The 20,735-nt window shown below is 41.5% G+C and overlaps 1 protein-coding gene across 11 annotated transcripts in view; it reads left to right on the top strand.

Annotated features, from left to right (window-relative positions):
* Positions 1–20,735, top strand: part of RUFY3 (RUN and FYVE domain containing 3) — an 82,421-nt gene that overhangs the window by 29,012 nt on the left and 32,674 nt on the right. For 7 of the 11 annotated variants that reach the window (XR_010601214.1, XM_065595958.1, XM_065595956.1 and 4 more), the window contains exons 2-5: positions 362–415; positions 13,124–13,297; positions 17,213–17,330; positions 20,103–20,204. Coding sequence is in view for 10 of the 11 variants with exons in the window: in XM_065595958.1 (XP_065452030.1) it covers positions 362–415; positions 13,124–13,297; positions 17,213–17,330; positions 20,103–20,204 (448 nt within the window). In the remaining variant the exon portion in view is untranslated. The remainder of the gene's footprint in view (positions 1–361; positions 416–13,123; positions 13,298–17,212; positions 17,331–20,102; positions 20,205–20,735) is intronic. The other 4 variants (XM_005304114.5, XM_005304113.5, XM_065595961.1 and 1 more) reach the window with 1 other exon arrangement.

Raw genomic sequence — 20,735 nt, 5'->3', positions numbered from 1 at the left:
GAGAACTTCAGTACTTAGATTTGTATAGTTCTAAAATAAAGATACAGCTTTCTAGTTGGATTTTTTTATTAATAAATGCTTTACAGAAGGATTAGCCTTAAGGCTTAAACAAACATATCTCCAAACCTAACTATGCAATAATTGCTTTCTCTTCTCTAATAAAGCTTTGCTATATTACTTTGTGCAGACTAATAAATCCTTTTGAATTGCAAATCTCTTACTACTGCAAACTGAGTGTTGTATTACAGAAGTCTCTTTTCCGTTTTCCCTTTCTTATATCTTGATTTTGATTCTTTCCTTTAGATCATGGCTTGCATGACATTTGATCTTTCTTTTTCCTTTCTTTTTGCTGTTTGCAAAGACTCTTGGGAGGATTTGACAGATTTGGTGGAGCAATTGCGTGATGATACTGAAGGTGCGTGCCACACCAACATCTTTCAGCTATTATTTCCTCGTTTAATTGGCTTTTAATGTGTTACTTTGATCCTGAGCACCAGCTACAGTATTCTTTTGCAATGGCAATAACCGTGGCTCTGCAGATATGCTTGTCTGATTGAACTGGGTTCACAGTCTAAATATACTGGACTAGTTGCCTTCTGATATTGATGTGTAGTTATACTGTTGGGGTTTTAAAGAAAATATCTTCAGTCACTATAAGCATATGTGCATGTATTTTCGAGTTTGACTTATTTACATTTTGAAAGGATATTGTGAAGACTTTTGGTTCCAGATTTGCTCTAACTTGACATTGGTCCCATCTGGATAGTCTTGCCTTCTAAATTCTTTAATTTATTTTTTAAAAAATAATGAAAAACAAAAAGCAATTGAAATTGCTTAGTAATAAATTAGTATCTGTCATACCTCTCAAACAGCTATGGTTCCTGTGTGTAAAGACTTAAAATGAAGATGAGACAATATTGGAAACTGTAAAAGATGTGGGATTAACCTATTTATCTTGATGAATGCTGTTTTCGGCTGTCATCTTCATGAGCCAACAGTTATGTTACCTCACCCACTTTCTCTCTCTAATATCCTGGGACCAACATGGCTACAGCAACATTGCATACAACAATTGTAATGTAAATGTACAGGGTAGAGCAATATAAATCAAAGCAGTTTAAATAATTGATTAAAATCACTTGAATTTTAATCAATTGTGGATTTGTCACGTTGAGATTTTATAAAACTAACTTGAAAACTTGTGCTATTATATAACAAAATTAATTGCAAATGCTTTTTAAAAATATAGTGATAGGGTACCTTATTTAGATGTTATAAAACAGCTTTAGGCAAAAACCAAAATATTAATATATTCTTAGTGAGTAAAATCTTTGTAACTTAAAACAAAATTGCTTCAGCGTTAATGAAATTGTTTTAGACTTTAAATACCTTAGCACAATAATTGTGAACTCTTTTATACACACAGGCCAAGTTTTTGAAACTAGGAGCCTAAAGTTAGGCTCTTAAGCCCAAATTTAGGCACCTGAGGATGGGATTTTTAAATGTACCTAAAAGATTTAGGTGCTCAGGTCCCATTATCTTCAAACTGCAGACTGTTGTAGATCAGTATAGCCTTGTTGAAGCATTTCAGCTTTCTTGACTTGTGGAGGCTCAGTATATTGGAAGGTAACGTTGGTTGCAAATATAGCACAGGCTGATTGCTTATCAATGTTGTGTTTTGATTGAGATTGTGGTGTTCTCATAGTAAGAATGTTAATGAGATCCTGGATTTGTCTTTTACAGCCTAGATGAGCATTTTAAGTGTGAAATCTACAATCTGAAATTCTAACAACAATTAGGAAGCTAATTAAAGAAACGTATAAAATATCTAGTTTAGCAATTTAAGATTATAAAACGGGAAGAAAGTAAAGAACTCTTCACATGTAAATAAAATATTTTATTAAGAAAAATTGATTTTTATAGACTACCAAGATTTTTATCTTCCCTGATAATTTACAGTAGTGAAGGCAAGATACCAAGGCAAGCTTGATTGACATACACCTCTACCCCGATCCTTACTCTTTGCTGCTTCTTATGTATGGTGAAAATCAAACAGAGCTGCTTACAGTGATAGTGGCAGTATGAGAAAAGTTGCAGAGTACATGGGTTAGATCTAAGATCTTGAACTTTATCTATCTATCTATCTATAGTGATTTTAGCTGAACTATGCTTCTTGTAGCTTAAGCAGTCATTTGTGTTCCAGCATGAACTGTAGGCAGTTCTATAAATCCCTCTGGGTGTTCTAGTTATATGAAAACTCTGTTCACTTGAACTGCATGCTAAGGCTGTAGGTTAGAGTTTTGAACACTGGAACAAGGTACAGTATGTTATGTTAATTGAATCTATTCAGGGGTTTAAATAATATAGCAATAGTAGCAACATGTTACCTATGAAGTTGTACTGTACGGTTTCTTTGATTTTTCCATTAGCAATTTATTTGTGTTGTACAGTTGAACCTCAGAGTTACGATAACGAGAGTTATGAAAACAACAAGGAGTCTGGTGGCACCTTAAAGACTAACAGATTTATTTGGGCATAAGCTTTCGTGGGTAAAAACCTCACTTCTTTGGATGCATAGAGTGAAAGTTACAGATGCAGGCATTATATACTGACACATGAAAGTTACAGATGCAGGCATTATATACTGACACATACTCCATGTGTCAGTATATAATGCCTGCATCTGTAACTTGCACTCTTCCATACTAATTTGATCAATGGATTCCAAAAAGTACTATGACATGACAGTTCAATATTGCAGTAGTGTTTTGGTATTACATTGGGATCTCACTGAAAGAGCTTCTCTTGTAGAGCGACTGTCTGATTGCAAAGATATAAGCTTCTGTTTACCTACAATAGCTTAGTAATCAGTCATTCCCAGTGATGGGAAAGTAATTTAAAAAATTGTGATAATTTAATGAGATTTAAGTAAAATGTAATATATTCATTCCGTATAGGGGGTGGCTCTTTAAGGGAACCTCACATCTTGTTCAGTGGTGAATCACAGAACTGGAAGGGACCTCGAGAGGTCATCTAGTTCAATCCCCTGTATTCATGGCAGGACTAAGTATTATCTAGACCATCCCTGACAGGTGTTTTTTGCAATCTGCTCTTAAAAATTCCTACTGATGGAGATTCCACCACCTCCCTAGGCAATTTATTCCAGTGCTTAACAACTCTGACAGTTAGGAAGTTTTTCCTAATGTCCAACCTAAACTGCCCTTGATGCAATTTAAGCCCATTGCTTCTTGTCCTATCTTCAGAGGTTAAGAACAACAATTTTTCTCCCTCCTCCTTTGTAACAACCTTTTACGTACTTGAAAACTGTTATCATGTCTCCTCTTAGTCTTCTCTTCTCCAGACTAAACACCCAATTTTTTCAGTCTTCCCTCATAGGTCATTTTTCTAGACCTTTAATCATGTTTGTTGCTCTTCTCTGGACTTTCTCCAGTTTGTCCACATCTTTCCTGAAATGTGGTGCCCAGAACTGGACACAATACTCCAGCTGAGGCCTAATCAGCGCAGAGTAGAGCGGAAGAATTACTTCTCTTGTCTTGCTTACAACACTCCTGCTAATACATCCCAGAATGAAGTTCGCTTTTTTTTTTTTTTTTTTTTGCAACAGTGTTACACTCTTGACTCATATTTAGCGTGTGATCTACTTTGACCCCAGATCCCTTTATGCAGTACTCCTTCTTAGGCAGTCATTTCCCATTTTGTATGTGTGCAACTGATTGTTCCTTCCTAAGTGGAGTACTTTGCATTTGTCCTTATTGAATTTCATCCTATTTACTTCAGACCATTTCTCCAGTTTGTCCAGATCATTTTGAATTTTAATACTATCTTCCAGAGCACTTGCAACCCTTCCCAGCTTGGTATCATCCGCAGACTTTATAAGTGTACTCTCTATGCCATTATCTAAATAACTGATGAAGATACTGAACAGAATTGGACCCAGAACCGATCCCTGCGGGACTCCACTCGTTATGCCCTTCCAGAGTGACTGTGAACCACTGATAACTACTCTTTGGGAACGATTTTCCAACCAGTTATGCACCCACTTTATAGTAGCTCCATCTAGTTTGCATTTCCCTAGTTTGTATATGAGAAGGTCATGTGAGACAGTATCAAAAGCCTTACTAAAGTCAAGATATACCACATCTACTGCTTCCCCCCTATCCACAAGGCTTGTTACCCTGTCAAAGAAAGCTATCAGGTTGGTTTGACACGATTTGTTCTCGATAAATCCATGCTGACTGTTATTTATCACCTTTTTATCTTCTAGGTGTTCGCAAATTGATTGCTTAATTATTTGCTCCATTATCCTTCCATGTACAGAAGTTAAGCTGACTGGTCCGTAATTCCCCAGGTTGTCCTTATTTCCCTTTTTATAGATTGTCACTATATTTGCCCTTTTCCAGTCTTCTGAAATGTCTCCCGTTTTCCATGACTTTTCAAAGATAATTGCTAATGGCTTAGATATCTCCTCAGTCAGCACCTGCAGTATTCTAGGATGCATTTCATCAGGCCCTGGTGATTTGAAGACATCTCACCTGTCTAAGTAATTTTTGATTTGTTCTTTCCCTATTTTAGACTCTGATCTGACCTCATTTTCACTGGCATTCACTATTTTAGACGTTCCATTGCCACCAACCTTCTTGGTGGAACCAAAAACAAAGAAGTCATTAAGCACCTCTGCCATTTCCATGTTTTCTGTTATTGTCTTTCCCCCCTCATTGAATAACTGGCCTACTCTGTCCTTGGTCTTCCTCTTGCTTCTAATGTATTTGTATGTATAAAGCAATACATCATCTGTTCAATTCCCAGGGGAGGCAAACTATAAGAATCCTGTCCATCCTTGATTTCAGAATGGATTTAAATAGTATAACGCGACCCGATATAATGCAATAAAGCAGTGCTCTGTGGGGGCGGGGCTGCGCACTCCGGTGGAGCAAAGCAAGTTCAATATAACGCAGTTTCACCTATAACGCGATAAGATTTTTTTGGCTCCTGAGGACAGCGTTTATCGAGGTAGAGCTGTACAAGTCTGTTTCCTGTAATTAAAACATTGTACTTATTTTATGGTTCACACAGAAAATTAATGTAAGGTATTAGTATTTCCCAGAAGCTAACAAAAGGAAATATTCAGAGATATTAACTTTGTTTTAATTGCAATCACATGCAGTATCTCTTTATAATGAACAACACTACTATATTTCTGCCTTTTTTTTCTACACTGCATTTTTAGTATAGGTGATTATCCTCTACCTGCACTGTCAATTTTATGATTTAACAATCTGTGCAACATACAATCAGGTGAATTATAATATTAAAATAATAGTTTTGTAAAGGCAATCTGTAAACCTTCTTCACTAAAGTAACTCCTTTATTCAAGTCTGGCCTTCTGTGAGAGTTGAATTCTTAAATTATTACTTTGAAGTTAACTAAAATATATTAAAATAAATTACAAATGGATTTTGTTTGTTGCAAATTCCTCGTTTTAAGTTCTTCCATGTTCCGGGATCAAAGCCACAGTATACTTGGAGATTTCACACTTAGTGGAATAACAGAACACTACAAGGAAGTATTTTATCAGTCCATCAACTGCTTGGGCAGGGACCCAGAAGAAAAACTGACTGATGTACCTGAATTTGACTTTTACTCTGGAGACTAGAAATAAAAGAACCTATTACAACAATCAATTACTTCCTTAAATGTGTTTTCCAGAGTATAAAATAAACCTTGAATGGGTATTATCATAAGACTGTTTGCATGCATACCAAGGCTTCCTTTTATTCCTTTCCTACCATTCAGAAAGGAAAACACAAATTTCCTAGGAACTTTCAGCAATGGAATCCTAAACTTTAGGCTTCCTTAATAGTGAAAGTTAACCATTATTTCCTCCTTTAAAATAAATCCAGACTGGTTTGTCTTAACTTAAATATTCTTCTCTTATTTCTTCCATGTATAGTAGTAGATTTTCTGAGCTTTGAGTTTTAGGAGAGAGAGAGGATTTTTTTTATTATGCACACACATTTAACTAGGAAAAGCAAAGCTTCTTTCCCTTTCCTCATCATTTAAATTCTGTATTACCTTATAAAATTCCTGATCGAAACAAAAATTCGTTCCGTTCTTTGAAAACACCTGTTCCTTCTGGTGTCTAGCTGCCAGCCTTATTACATTCATGGTCTCCTGAGCTGCTTATCTGGTCAAACCACCTCATGGGAGTTATGTAACACTTTGCATTACAGAGGAGTATGCTTTATATTCAGTTCCAGATCTTTAGCAGTAGTTGTTGTCCATTCAGATCTAGGGGTTCTTTTTTTGTTGCAATGACAGATCTGGTCTCCTAACTGAAGTGTTACTGTTTCTCTCTAGTTCTGCTCACCTCTAATAATAATCTTAGATATTGCCTTCATTGGTTAGATTAATTGTGGTGTCAGTTTTTGTGCTACCTTTGTCATCCAGCTTCTCATCCAGTTAGTATAGTAGACATTAGTCATGTCTTAGGCTAGGTCCACACTACCCGCCTGATTCGGCAGGTAGAGATTGATCCCAGAAGTGCTCCCCCGTTGACTGCGGAACTCTTGCTCGCTGACCGGAGGAAGCGCTGCCGACGGGGGAGCTTGCCTGCGCCACGTGGACCCGCAGTAAGTAAACTTAGTTCGATCTAGGAAACATCGACTTCAGCTACGCTATTCTCGTAGCTGAAGTTGCGTTTCCTAGATCGATCCCCCGCCCCAGTGTGGACCAAGCCTTAGCCTCCAGAGAGGTTATAGAAGGTTGTAATTTATGTATCTGTTTGAGAATTTGCATAAATGTTAGTATGTTAGTGTGAAGCCAACTTCAGTGCATGTGCGTGTGAGACCAGAGTTTAATAGTAGTGTCCATCAGGGCCACGCATGCACCCCATGCTTCTTTGTGCTCCCCTATCAGGGCATAAAGATCAAGATAATTGTGCGCACATGCACACCCCCGTTCCCTATTACTGCCCATAGCAGAGAGATGGAACCTGGCGAGTGTCTGACGTGCTAGTTCCTAGCTTTGGCTAAACCGTCTCAAATTTTCTGAAAACATCCAGGACTATTCTGGTTATCTTGACTTACAACTGTTGTGATGCATATTAACCTGTCTGGACTGTGTGTTGACTATTAGACACTCCCTTCCTCCCAAAGTACAGACTGTCCCTGTCCAGGACTTCTTGACATGGCAGACTATGAGCTTCAAGCCCCGTCAACCCTCTAAAAGATGGATGTAGCAGGTGTATCTTCTGTTTAGGAGAGTCGCATATACCAAATGGATGTTTGGTGTGCTTGTTGTTTCTCTGCAAGGATGCATGTATCAAGAGACGTGAGACTGAAGCTCCATTTTCTGGAACAATCAATTAAGGACTTGTTGAACCCTGAGGAGATTAACTTTAGAATCCTGCTAACAGGCAATCTAGCGTTGTCCAGTACCCCGGCTAGCAGACCAGCAACACTGAAAACTAGCCTAGAAAGACGGTGCTGAGAAAGGACCACTGACACTATACTTCCCAGGGGTCAACAGTGACTCAGCCGGCTTCCTGAGCAGGCATGCAGTGGCCAACCATGACTGGTCACTGCAGAAGTCCATCATAAAAGCTAATATTTTGTCAGTGGGGGGATTCTTGTAATAGATTTGTTTGCCACAGAAGGCAACACCAAATGCTCAAACTATTGATTCAAAGAGGCGTGAGGTCGGGCTCATTACTAGATGCCTTTCACCTTTGGTGGTCTTGAGGATTCATTCGCCTTCCTATGATTTCCCTAAGATAATATCAAAGATCCGACTGGATTAGGCTACAGTCATTCTGATAGCGTCTTACTGGCTGAAACGTTCTTGGCTGTCAGACCTCTTGCAGATTCATAGATTTATAAAGCCAAAAAGGACCACTGTGATCATCTAGCCTCTCATACCTCCCAACCTGCCCAGACATAGCCTCTCAGAGCCAAGGTCAGATCCTGCAACCAGACCTGATGGCTTGGATGTTGACTAGTTGAGCACTATTGACAAAGACTGCTTTCTGGACATTCTCATACAAAGCAGGAACTTTCCATGACGAAGATGTACTCCTCAAAATGGAAAAGATTTTTCCATATGGGCATTGCAAAACAATATGGATGCAGTAGAGGCCTGCAGTATTAAAGACCCTAGACTATATACTGCTGCTGAAACTGGTGGGACTGGAATTTAACTCTCTCAAGGTCCACAATATCAGCATGACATGCTCTGGTGTAGATCATGTGGCCTGCCCCCAGCCCCACTGTTAGGAGGCCTTAGCAACACAGGCTCTGAATTGCAAGGGAACCGAGGATAATGGCCATCCTGTCCTTCATGCCCTCTATGGGATAACAAGGAGACACAAGGGCACATCCTTGATCCTGATGGACAGTGCTATTCAAAACAAATTCTGGACGTGCATGCACGAGGCTCATGCACACATACAGTGGGATGTGTACTAACCGCAACCTCTTGAAGAATCACAAGTTACTGTTGGGTAAGTAACCGTTCTTTATTTCTGACATCACTAACACTTCCCTTCAATTTGGGAAGCTCAAGACTGCATCGATCCATCCAAAATAAGGAAGGCCACAGACTGAAAAATATTTTCAAATATGTGGCTTTGTTTTTAGGCATGTTAATGTTCTGCAGAGAGTCTGTGAAACGTTTGTAGACAGTGTTGGGGTTGTGCTGGTAGTCTCTTAATGTTCTTAGTTGGCATTTGGATTTGTGGTCCTGATGCCTGGATTGGAGGCTGCCAAGTGTTTCTACTAAGTTTTGCTCCCTTTAGAAAATAATTTTGATGGAAGTAACGATAGTGAGGAAAAATAGTGCATGTCTGGTGGTGTGTGAGGTACATTAGAATAGCTGCTTTTCCCTTTTGTGTGTGTAAATTTAATACTTGTGAAAAGTGTCAGCTATGAAGCCTTCTACCCACAAAACAGGTCCAGTACAGGTAATGGCAGTGCATATGTATCCTCCCTAGTTCATAGGTGTAATTCAGCCCTGACATGAAGAGAACATCTCTTAGGGTAAAGAGGTAATTTGGTTCCTATGCCCATTCAATTACTGTTTTGCAGTAAGGGTCAGTTAGTACTTATAGCAGTGTCCACTGGGAATTGGAGTGAGATCTGCTAATCCTTAATGTTAAGAAAAAAACAAAAAAAATTCTTAACATTCTGAATGAATGGAGTTATTAGGTCTGATGAGGTGTACAATCCCACACTGGAGAGGAAGGGGCCAAGGAGGCTGCTCTGGGCCCACGTCACACCTGCAAGGCATGCACCAGCTGGTGGAGGAGCTTAAAAGGGGAGCAGAGTAGCTCACTTGCAGGAAGCCAGTGGAGGTGACCTTTGCTCTGAACTCTGCAAAAGGAGCACTGTGGGCGACCCAGCTGCCAGAGCTCCTCTCTACTGATGGTCTGCCCAACTTCCTGAAGGAAAAGGACTAGATATTTGCTAAGTTGAAGACTTCTTTGATTTATTTTGTTTTACGTGTCTTTGCTGTTCCCTGTTGCGTGGAACTCCAGAGTGCAGGACTCAGTGACCTACCTTTGGACATTGGAACCCGGAGGAGAGGGTAGGCTCAGGTTCCCCTACCCACCCCTATGGGGCTGGAGGAAAAAAGTCTCTTCCTGATACTAGAGACTGAGGACCAGAAGACCCCACATTCTAGAGAGTCCCGTCTCTGGGAATTCGGCCAGGTGAAGCCTGACACCCCTTGTTGGTCATCAGAACTAGCGTTTGTTGGATTCTTTACATACTCCGGAAGACATGGACGCAACTTGTGGCCCAGCCAGAAGTCTGAGCCTCAGAAGGGGGCAGACTACTGCAGGGCTGGAGCTACTATCAAGAGCGGGGCACCAAGACAGAAGAGCGCCTGTAACGCCTGATCGCTAGGCAGCACCTATGTGGGAGCAGAGCCTTTCACACTAGATAACATGAAAGATACATTTGCTCTTTCATTAACAGGCCTATTCCATACCAACACTCCTGGAAGTGCATAGATTACTTTGGTGTGTTGTGGTGAATTCATATTGAATTTTTGTTCCTGTCGTTATCCACTGGTTAAGGGGAAAATGTGAAATATGGTTTTCCCCTCCGATTTCTTCTTCCTTTTGAAGTAAATGTAGCATGAAATTTGTAATTTGGAATATTAATGATATGCATTATAAGAGAGGAAATAGTGTTTTGGATTATGTTACTATTGCTTAGGGTTTTTCTATCCAGATACTTAAATGGCTTCCATCACCATACGTAGCTGAGCAGCTGTCAGGTATTTAAGTATAGAAATATATAATCTTGCTTCAGTTTCAAATATTTGTTTTCTTCACTTGCTTGCTGAATATGTGCATGCTTCTGTAGGGCAGAATACCATTCAGTATAGACACTTAGTGATCCTCAGTCATTTCTGCCACTAGGTCTACTAAAACTACTAACAAATGTGGTGAATGGGCAGATTGCATACGAAGTGGTAAAGGGTATGTCTACACTGCAATGAAGAACCCATGGCTGTCCAGTGCCAGTTGACTCAGGCTCACGGGGCTGTTTCATTGCAGTGTAGGCTTCCAGGTTTGGGCTGGAGCCCGGGCTCTAGGACCCTCCCACCTGGTAGTGTCCTCAAGCCTGAGCTCCAGCCTGAGCCCAGAAGTCTACACAGCAAAGAAACAGCCCTGTAGGCCAAGCCCCGTGAGCCCAAATCAACTGGCAGGGCCAGCCGCGGATGTCTAGTTGCTGTGCAGACCCACCCCTTGTGCACGTAGAGCTTTATAACAGGTAGAATGTGCCTTACAAAGAATGGAATCCCTTGCCCTGGGGAGCTTTTAGTCTAAAATAATGAGAGTACAATTCAAATCTGAACACACACAGTGGTGGTTGATCATTACAGCTGGAAAGCTTTGCAGAAAAGATGTATTTCCAGGAACGTTTTGAAGCAGGAAAGAAAAGTGCTTAGGGACATACGTTAGTTGGCACTCCTTTCCAAGTGAAAGGAACAGTATGTAAGAAGGCAGAGACACAAAGGAGTAGTCAATGGGTGGAAAGTAGGCAGCTGGAAGGGGGAGTGTAAGAGCTCATCAAGGAAGTGATGTTGGCAGGAAAGGAGTTGTGCAACACGTGATTGCTTTTCCCCCTATTAAGGCACTGTCTGTGCTAAAATATAACAATTGAGGGACCCAGTTACAATAGTGAAAGTAATACTGTAGACAGGACTGAAACCCATATATGGGCTAACACTTTAGCAATCCAGATTTCCTGCGTAGTGGTACGTGGCAACTTTTCATCCTTGTCAGGGGACAGTCATGTCATACGTAGGCTCCCTGGCTGCTTTTTTTTAAGATTATAGTGTGGATGGTGCTCTAAAGAGATGGGCAGAATGACAAAAAATGATACTGTTTGGGCATTTTGGATGGGCTGGAAGGAGGAGAGGCCTGAAAATAGGAAGTTTTAGTAGTTGAGGTGGGAAATAATTTGTCCATACTCTCGTTCTAGCAGTGAGAGGAGAATCCATCTCATAGACGTTATGGTCAGAAGGGACCACATGATCATCTAGTCTGGCCTTCTGCACATCGCTGGCCACAGAACCTCACCCACCCACTCCTGTGATAGACCCCTAGCCTCTGGCTGAGTTACTGAAGTCATCAAATCATGGTTTAAAGACTTCAAGTTACAGAAAATCCACCATTTACACTAGTTTAAGCTCGCAAAAGACCCATGCCCCATGCTGCAGAGGAAGGCAAAAAAACCTCAGGATCTCTGCCAATCTGACCCGGGGATAATTCTTTTCCGACCTCAAATATGGTTATCAGTTAGACCCTGAGCATGTGGGCAAGACCCACCAGGCAGATACCTGGGAAAGAATCCTCTGTAGTAACTCAGAGCCCTCCCCTTCTAGGTCCCATTGCCACCAGTTGGGGATTTTTGCTAGTGGCAGTCATCAATGGGCCACATGCCATTGTAGGCAGTCACATCATACCATTTCCTCCATAAACTTACCAAACTCAGTTTTGAAACCAGTTTGGTTTTTTGCCCCCACTGCTCCCCTTGGAAGGCTGTTCTGGAACTGTCTTTGGTTATAAGATAAAATAAAAGTCCTGAATGAAGTGGGGATGGAAAGGAGGCATCAGAAATTAATTGCAGTTTGACTAGTTGGTGGTCACAAGAAGGATGCATGTTAGTAACATTGGTGTGATGGAAAGAGTTCTGAGTGGGAAGCAACTCAGTTTGGGGTGTGTTGCAGTTGAATTAACAAGAAGACATCAGAGTTGGAGATGGGAGACAAGACAGAGGATGATAAATTGGTGGATAAATCCTTAAGAGGAAGAGGAGCATGTTTGCAAATATCAGTAGTGCTCAGAGCAAACAGGCTTTTTAAATTTTAAACAATTCTCTTAAGTCTCAACTGTGTGGTGCTTTTGATTATTCTACGTGGGCTCAAACTAGAACTTGAAGGATCAGCACAGTACCACCCAGAGGACTTGCTGTTCATATTTTGTTTTTGTATGTACAATATTTTGCTTTTTCAAAAAGATTCATTCTCCTATATGTGTGTCACTTATAGTTTCTGAATTGAATTTAGAGTTCCTTGTCTTTGAGAGAGGAGCAAATTACAAGCAAAGTACTCTTGGCATTTAATTGCCTGCCCTCCTTCTATTCATTCTTTTCTGGATGCAACAAAGGTACAACCTCCTGCCAGATTACATGAGTCCTTAGGGCAAGTGAGGCTGCCATGACATTCAGTAATGCATTATAAGACATTAAGTAAACTATTAATGAATGTCTTCCAACACTGTTCCTTTTAAGGTTCATTTAACTAATTAAATATCAAGGCAGCTTCAGCATATGCCTGGTTATCTTCCTGTCTGTATATAGTTTTCCAACTTTGCCAATAAAGTTTTTTTTAAAAAGCCTTTGGTCAATTCTGATAGAGAAAATTTTCCCTAACAAAAGGCCTGACTGGTGTGGCTAAGATTAAACTGGGCCACTGCCACTTGAAAAATGTAGCCCTTAAATTCCTTAGTTTTGAAGACCAAGGAAATAGAAAGATGATACCCCGTACTTTAAATAACTCTTGTTACCAAATGCTGTCTTTTGATTTCTTATAGATCCTAATTATCTCATGGCTAATGAACGCATGAACCTGATGAATATGGCTAAACTGAGTATAAAGGGGTTGATTGAATCAGCACTTAATCTGGGCAGAACACTAGATTCTGACTATGCACCTCTTCAGCAGTTCTTCGTAGTGATGGAACACTGCCTTAAACATGGCTTGAAAGGTAAGAATGTGCCTGTAAATGCCTACCTGACTTCTCTGCGTTGTGTGTGGGGGGGTATGAATGCCAAGGATTGTAGTTTTCAAAATCTAACTTTTTAATTTTACCTTCCAAATCAGACTAAATAAAAGACAGATGCTATATTGCTACATTTTTCTTAAGCAATGCTCTTAAAATGATGTACCAGTTTTATAGGTAAATAATAGTACAATCCCTTTGGAATTATACATTGCCTCCTATGTGGTAATTAACCAGTCATGATTGATGTTGTTATGGTGAATGCCAGAGGCATTCGTTCCCATCAGCTATTTATTCTAGTAATAATAATGAAAAAATTGACCTTTAAGAAGCATAAGGACAGATGTCCTACAAAGACATGGTGTAAATTAAAGTGACTTCAGAATGTCCTGTGCTATGGAGTTTTGGTATGTATATAGAGTCCTTGTAGTACATAAAATAAAATGGACTGCTGCTCTAGCATACCTGGGGTATACGCAGCCACAAGGGGGACAAGGATTCTTAGGTGGCTTTACACTAACTTTTTGCCCCTCTGAACCTAGGTACTGCCAGGGCTGAGCCAATCTCCATTGCAAGTTTGACTAGCTTCAAGACTGCTCTAACTGATGCCAGTGAATGCCCATTCCCAAGGGACTGTTCTGCCAATCATGACTGCTCACATGCATTGTGCTCCAGACCACCCACCATGCCAGCAGGGCCAGAAACGGCTGATGTTGGACTGGCTACATCAGCCCACAGTTAGGAGAATCCTCAGCTGCTGGTGCAAGGCAGCTTTAAAGTCCTCTTGTCCCCGTTGAAGCGCTGAGGATCTGACACAGTAGATTCCAGCACCTGATAAAAGAATAATTTTTTTTCATGCACCAAGCCAAAGAACTTGTACTCCTCAAAGGAACCAACACAGAGGTGTTGTGTTATGTGGTGTATGTAGGTCTTTTTTCTCTTAACTTTGGGGAAACCTTTGGGCTGGTGATGTATTTTTCAAGCCACTGTTTAAATTTCCTTTTTCCAAAACCTAAATCCCAAATCTTCGAAGCTGTGTACACAATTTTGTGTGTGCCAGGCTTGCATAGTGGAACATCACTGTGCGTGCATGGAGGTGTATATATGCACAAATCCAAAATTACATGCCTAGTTGGCAGTTTGGCCTTAAAAGCCAACATTATGCACTACAAGCACACTGTATTATTTTAAGTGAGCACTTTAAGTACATTACATGAGTTGAATGATCATTGGATTAAAAAAAAGCTTCGCTAAAATGACCCCAACAGAAAAGACTTAAGAATTCTGAAAATAAATAGGAGAGGGATTTTGACTTCCCTTTCATGGAGGGAGTTGCACAGAAAAGACTGTAACGCTGGGAGGCTCAGCCTCTGGTCTGATTTAAATATGATCTTGGAACGATGAACAAAGTCAGTCCATTTGATTTCCTTTGACCTGTGATGACATAAATTGAAAAAATCTGCTCATGGGCATAATCATCTGTAAGGAGTGTGTAGGGTTGTCTTTTACAGATTCTTGTAATTTTTACATCAATTTTGTTCATTGTGGATTGAATACAATTGACTAGGAACTGTTGCTGAATGATTGGTGAGAAAATTACTTTCTCAGCAAACTTATGATGCCCTAACTCTGTTCCTCCTCATGCATTAGAAATGTAGTATTGTTCCTCTTGCTTACTGTAGACTATGAGCGTTTCTCATTAGTTTTGTTACCTTTGTAAACTTCACGGTTCTGTGGCTTAAACCTGAAGTCCACTTTTCAAAATGGGCAAGCAGTGTGTATTTGACTTTATAATCTGTATACCTAATCAAATGTTAAACAGTCTTCACTGATTTTTTTTTTTACTGCCTTTATGAAATATTGTTACGTTGTTGAAATGAAAATTGCAGTTGCTTTGAAAAATGGACAGGAGGTTGTGTAAATTCCCTGCAGCTTCTATAAGTACCTCCTGCAAAGCTATTTTAGTGGTTTACAGCAGTACTTATTGAATTAGTAATTCTTATGCTGGCTATAGTAGCAGTGTGCTTGGGGGATTAGTTTTCCTTTTTTATAACAGAAAAAGAACATCAGCATTACAAAGTGGGGCGACAATGCAGGTTTAGAAAAATTAACTTGTCCCATCAGTAGTGAGTGAAAAAATTTCCATCATGAGTGTGGATGTCTAAGCTATTAACTTCTGCTTTCAAGTTAGAAACAGAAACAAACTAGTTAGGTTTTGGAAATAACCATCCAAACAATAAGTGTTGTGTACCCAACTTTGCAAAAAGACGGCTTCCTTGAATCGAGTGCTGTCCATAACTTTGGCATTAACAAATTTTGGATCAGTTGCACTGCTGCTGTTCAGAATCCTATGAATAGTTGTGGAATTGTCAACCAAATTGATTTCATGCTTTTGCTGCTTGAGAAAGCTATGCGCAAGGGTGGAGGCAGGTGTTGGGGAGAGGCTATGGGACGGGTAGAGTAGTGAAGACCCTATCCTTGTGAAGGAGTGTTGGAGGCTGAACAGGAGAGTAAAGAGACAAAGCTCCCAGTAGCTAGAAGGGATGGAGTTGTTACTTACTAGCATGATGCTGATCTGACGGATGATGCCACCCCACACCCAGAAGAAAGGCCCATGACAGCATCCTGGTAGAAATTCTAGCCCAGCAGCTGCTATTGGTGAAGAGGCTAGGGTGCTCACCTGTACGTTGTTCTGGCTCTCGCAGGTGGGCCCCTAAGTACCATATTTGGTATCTGCCTTTGCTTAGGAAGTGTCTGTTTCAAGCCCTGAGCAAGTGCAGTGTCCTTATACATACTGATAGCAATATCTCCTATGCGTGAAGACATAAAAAGCAATCAGTCACACACTGGGCAAGTAGTAAGTAGAATTTTCTGGTTCTGAATCTGTCCCTGAACTCAGCTGTTTACAGGAAGTTAAATATAAATTGCAGGAGAGCATTGTCAGTAATAATTCTGAAATCAGAACTTTCTAGAGGTCTGGACTGGAGCATCCTCCTGTAGCAGATTGTGGCACGACTGGCACACCTGCCTCAGTTTCTTCCCCTCACCCCCCACAGTCCCCAGAAATAGTCTACGGAGTCCTCCGAAGTATAAAGATAGTCCTTGTGGGGTTCATTTATTACAAAAGTTCCATGAACATAAATCATAACCAAGGTCCCACAACCATCGCCCAGATTTCCCCAGCATAGTCCAGATGGTACATTTAATATACAGCTCCAGCGTCCTTCCCCAAGCCTCGGCTCTCCAGCACAGCCCTTCCAGCTGGTGTGCAGCCCTGCTCTTCCTGGTGGGAACCCTCACAGCCTCTGTGCTGGGAACATCTCTTACTCCCCCGGCCCTGTCATGGCTCCTCTGGGTCCAGGTCTCTGGCCCTGGAGGTGTCAGTGGATAAGCTGCACAGCCCTTCCAGCTGATGTGCAACCCTGCCATCAGCCTTCTCCAGCTTAGAGCCAGCAGGAAACTCCCTCTGCTTCTTGCTCCTGCCTTCAGCCTCTTCCAGTGCTGGCTCTCTGGCTTGAGGACACCAGCCAGCAAACCCCTCTTGTTGCTCTCCCACCTTCAGCCTTCTCCCAGATCCCAAACATACAGTCTCTTCCCAGGGAGGGCCTTCAGAAAGCTTTCTGCTCTCTGCAGCTTTCCTGAGAGACCCTCTCCTGAATGATTCTCACCAGGGCTTTCCCTGACCTTACAGCCCCCAGGTGTCACCTTGCCCTCCTTAATTTGCCAAATGCAGTCCCTGCGCTAGCATAGGAGAGCTAGTCCTGCTTCATTTACTGGGCCAGACACCCTGGGTCAGTCTCACTTCTGCTTTTAGTTCCACTTTGAACAAATTTGAGAATGTATTTAAGACAGTACAGATGCAAGAGAAACTAATGGTCTATTTATATCTTCTTGTTCTAGCCAAGAAGACTTTTCTGGGACAAAATAAGTCGTTTTGGGGAGCTCTGGAGCTGGTAGAGAAGCTTGTTCCTGAAGCTGGAGAGATCACAGCAAGTGTTAAAGATCTGCCGGGGCTTAAGTAAGTGAAATCCTGGGTATGTCTACACTTCGTCAGTAAAACACTCGCGGCTGGCCCATGTCAGCTGGCTCTGGCCCACAGGGCTCAGGCTGCGGGGCAATAAAATTTGCAGTGTAGATGTTCAGGCTGAGGCCTGGATTCCAGGACCCTGAAAGCTGGGAGGGTCTCAGGGCCTGGGCTCCAGCCAGACCCCGAATATCAACACTGCAACTTTACAGCCCCACAGCCTGAGCCCTGCGAGCCTGAGTCAGCCGACACTGGCCAGCCGCAGGTGTTGTATTGCAGTGTAGGCCTGTCCCCTGATCTGTTGCTTTCCAGGCAGAATCATAGACCCATCGGGTTAGAAGGGACCGCAAGGATTATCTAGTCTAACCCCCTGCCAAGATGCAGGATTTGTTGTGTCTAAACCATCCAAGACAGATGGCTCCAGCCTCCTTTTGAAAACCTGCAAATGAAACATACCCAGTTCTTTCAGCCTTTGTTCATATGGCTTCCATTCCATCCCTTTGATCATCTTCATCTTTGTCACTCGCCTCTGAATCTTTTCTATACGTTGGTGACCAGAATTGGACATAGTACTCCAGCTGAGGCCTAACCAGCGCTGAGTAAAGCAGTACTGTCACCTCCGTGACTTGCATGCTATGTCTCTGATAATACAATCCAAAATTGACTCAATGGGTTTAATTGTAAATAAGAGATAAAAGTGAAAGCAATTAATAGGTCTTTATCTGCAGCTTCTAACCAAAACAAGCAAAGGAATTAGTGTTGGAGAGGATGTTTTCTCTTTATAAAAGAGCAAGGGGGCTTCCTGAACAACTGCACGCTTAGTACTGGCAATAAATGAATGATGATATATGGAGGGACCAAAAACAGGCCTTATTGAATCTCTTTCACTCTAGCTCAAGAAAAGTGGCATTAAAGAGGGAGGGATTATAAAAAGAGGGAGAACATTAGATAGGAATTTTCTGTGATACCTTGGAACACTGGAGATAGAGGTTGATTGACTTTTTGTTAAAATCCTTTTCTTTTATTTTAAATAAAAGGAAGACTTGGTAGTGACCCAAAAGGCAAACAAGATGTTAGATTGCATGAGGGAGACAGAATAGTTCTGGAAATAAAGTACCTTTATATTACATAGCAACCTGAGATACTGTGTTCAGTTTTGCTTCCCCTTTTGAAAAAGAATATAGCAGAAATAGAAAATAACTACAGAAGTGCAACAAAAATAAATAGAGGCGTAGGAAAACTGCCCCATGTGGAGGAACTAAGACTGCTTAGTTCAGAGAGGAGATGAATAGGCAACGTGACACAGGTACATAAAATAACAAATCATATAAAGTATCTCCTGTATCCATAACTGAGGCTCTAATCCTGAAAGTTGTTCCATGTGGATAGAGCCTCATGCCCTCTGATTTCACTGGAGTTCTATACAGAGTCTGCCTGCATGGTACAGCTTGTAGGATCAGGGTGCATTATTTACCCTTTCCTTTTATAAAAGAACAAAGGGATAAACAATAAAATTAAAGGGCGACAAAATTAAAACAGATTAACCAAAAAACTCCAACCTTTGTACACATGTAAACTGATGTTACAAAGGCCCAGAGCACTGTAGCATTAAAAAAGAAAACATACAAGGATAACAAAAATATCTTAGGTTGCACTAGCTGGAATAAGAAAATTAAGTCTTCCACATGCTTCATGATACAAGCCAGTTGACTGAGGCCTTGGCTACACTCCGGACTTCACAGTGCTGCTGCGGCAGCGCTGTGAAGCGCAAGTGTAGTCGCGCCGCCAGCGCTGTGAGAGAGCTCTCGCAGCGCTGTATGTACTCCACCTCTCCGAGGGGAATAGCTTGCAGCGCTGCAGGCTGATTACGCTGGCGCTTTACAGCGCTGTACTTGCTGCGCTTGGGGGGGCAGGGGGGCGTTTTCACACCCCTGAGCTCAGCAAGGTGCAGCGCTGTACAGTGCCAGTGTAGCCAAGACCTCAGTGCTGGGAGGTGAAAAATAATTTCCCTCTAATCATGCTACTGTTTATATGGGGGATTTACACCTTCCTTTGAAGCATTGGCCACTGGCTACTCTACAGCATATCAGACTAGGTGAGCCATTGCTCTGATCCAGCATGTCAGTTTCTACGTTTCTAAAACCGTGTATGTTCCACTTGCTGGCCGAAATGGGGGAAGGAGGAAAGTGTGAAAGATTAAGTCTCTGAACCATAAAACATTCTTGTGTGATACGTTCAGAACTTCATCTAGCATTGAGAAAACCATATTTAATCAGTACTCCAACTCCCCTGTTTAGCTCTTCAACAGGCTGAGGATTGGTTACCTGAGAGAGATTTGGGCACCCTCACCGTATTATAGTCCAGAATGAGTGTGGCTGAATTGTTCTATTAACTTGCCTAGTATAACAATTGCGTTTGACCCATTTCTATATCCATGCCCCATTACTTGATTTCTCGGAACGTTTCCGATAATCTGTGTCTAGATAAGTATTGCTAGCTCTCTGCAGAAACCACATCCAAGAGGAGTAAAAAGGGAAGATGGGAAATAGAAGAAAAAGATAAATGATTGCATGGATAAACACTGTATGTGGGCACTTGCAGTTTCATACCCAAATTTCCACCTACAGTAATTGCTGAAAGCTGCAACTTTGAGATAATGTGTAGATTGCAGAGATTTCAAGCAGAGTAAGACATCCAAGCTTTGTGTGAATATATATGTTTATAATATGTGAGTAATTTCTTTGTTTTGTTTCTGGGCTTTGGTAGGACGCCTGCGGGTAGAGGAAGAGCCTGGCTTCGCCTGGCCTTAATGCAGAAGAAGCTTTCAGAATACATGAAAGCTTTGATTAACAGAAAGGATCTTCTCAGGTGAGCAATTCTCTCTCTTGAATCTGAGTTTTGTTTCATTCTCTGTCCTCAAGTGTTGTAGGTCCACTCAAGGACATTTTATAATGCATTTTTATTACTCTGCAACACTAGAGTAACAGCTATACTTGTACTTCTGGTTTGGGACAGCTTGTTTTGAGGGATGGGGAACTGTTCAGCTTTCTGCTTGCGATGCAAAAGCCATTTTCTTCCAGTGTTGTAATAACAGCATGCAAAAGATCCAAACATTTCATTTATTATAAAGAGGTGCTGTAACACAGGTAACCGGAGTAAGGGGTCTGTACAGTGGGGAGGCAGTGTTGTTCAGTGGATAGGGCACAGGGCTTTTGGCAAGTCACATCACTTCTCTGTACCTCCATTTCCCCATCCATAAAGTGGAAATTGTCACAGAGTGCGCCACTCACTGCTCGTGTGGCACTACCTCCTGGTCCCTCTGGGGATTAGCTCTCGAGGTCGATGCCCCTTCTGTGGTTTGCACGCCATCGCTCCGTCCATCTCTGGTCTGCAGCTCCT

This window comes from Chrysemys picta, chromosome 5 (genome assembly GCF_011386835.1).
Source record: "Chrysemys picta bellii isolate R12L10 chromosome 5, ASM1138683v2, whole genome shotgun sequence".
NCBI classification, from domain to species: domain Eukaryota; kingdom Metazoa; phylum Chordata; order Testudines; family Emydidae; genus Chrysemys; species Chrysemys picta.
This window is presented reverse-complemented; position numbering and strand designations above follow the sequence as displayed.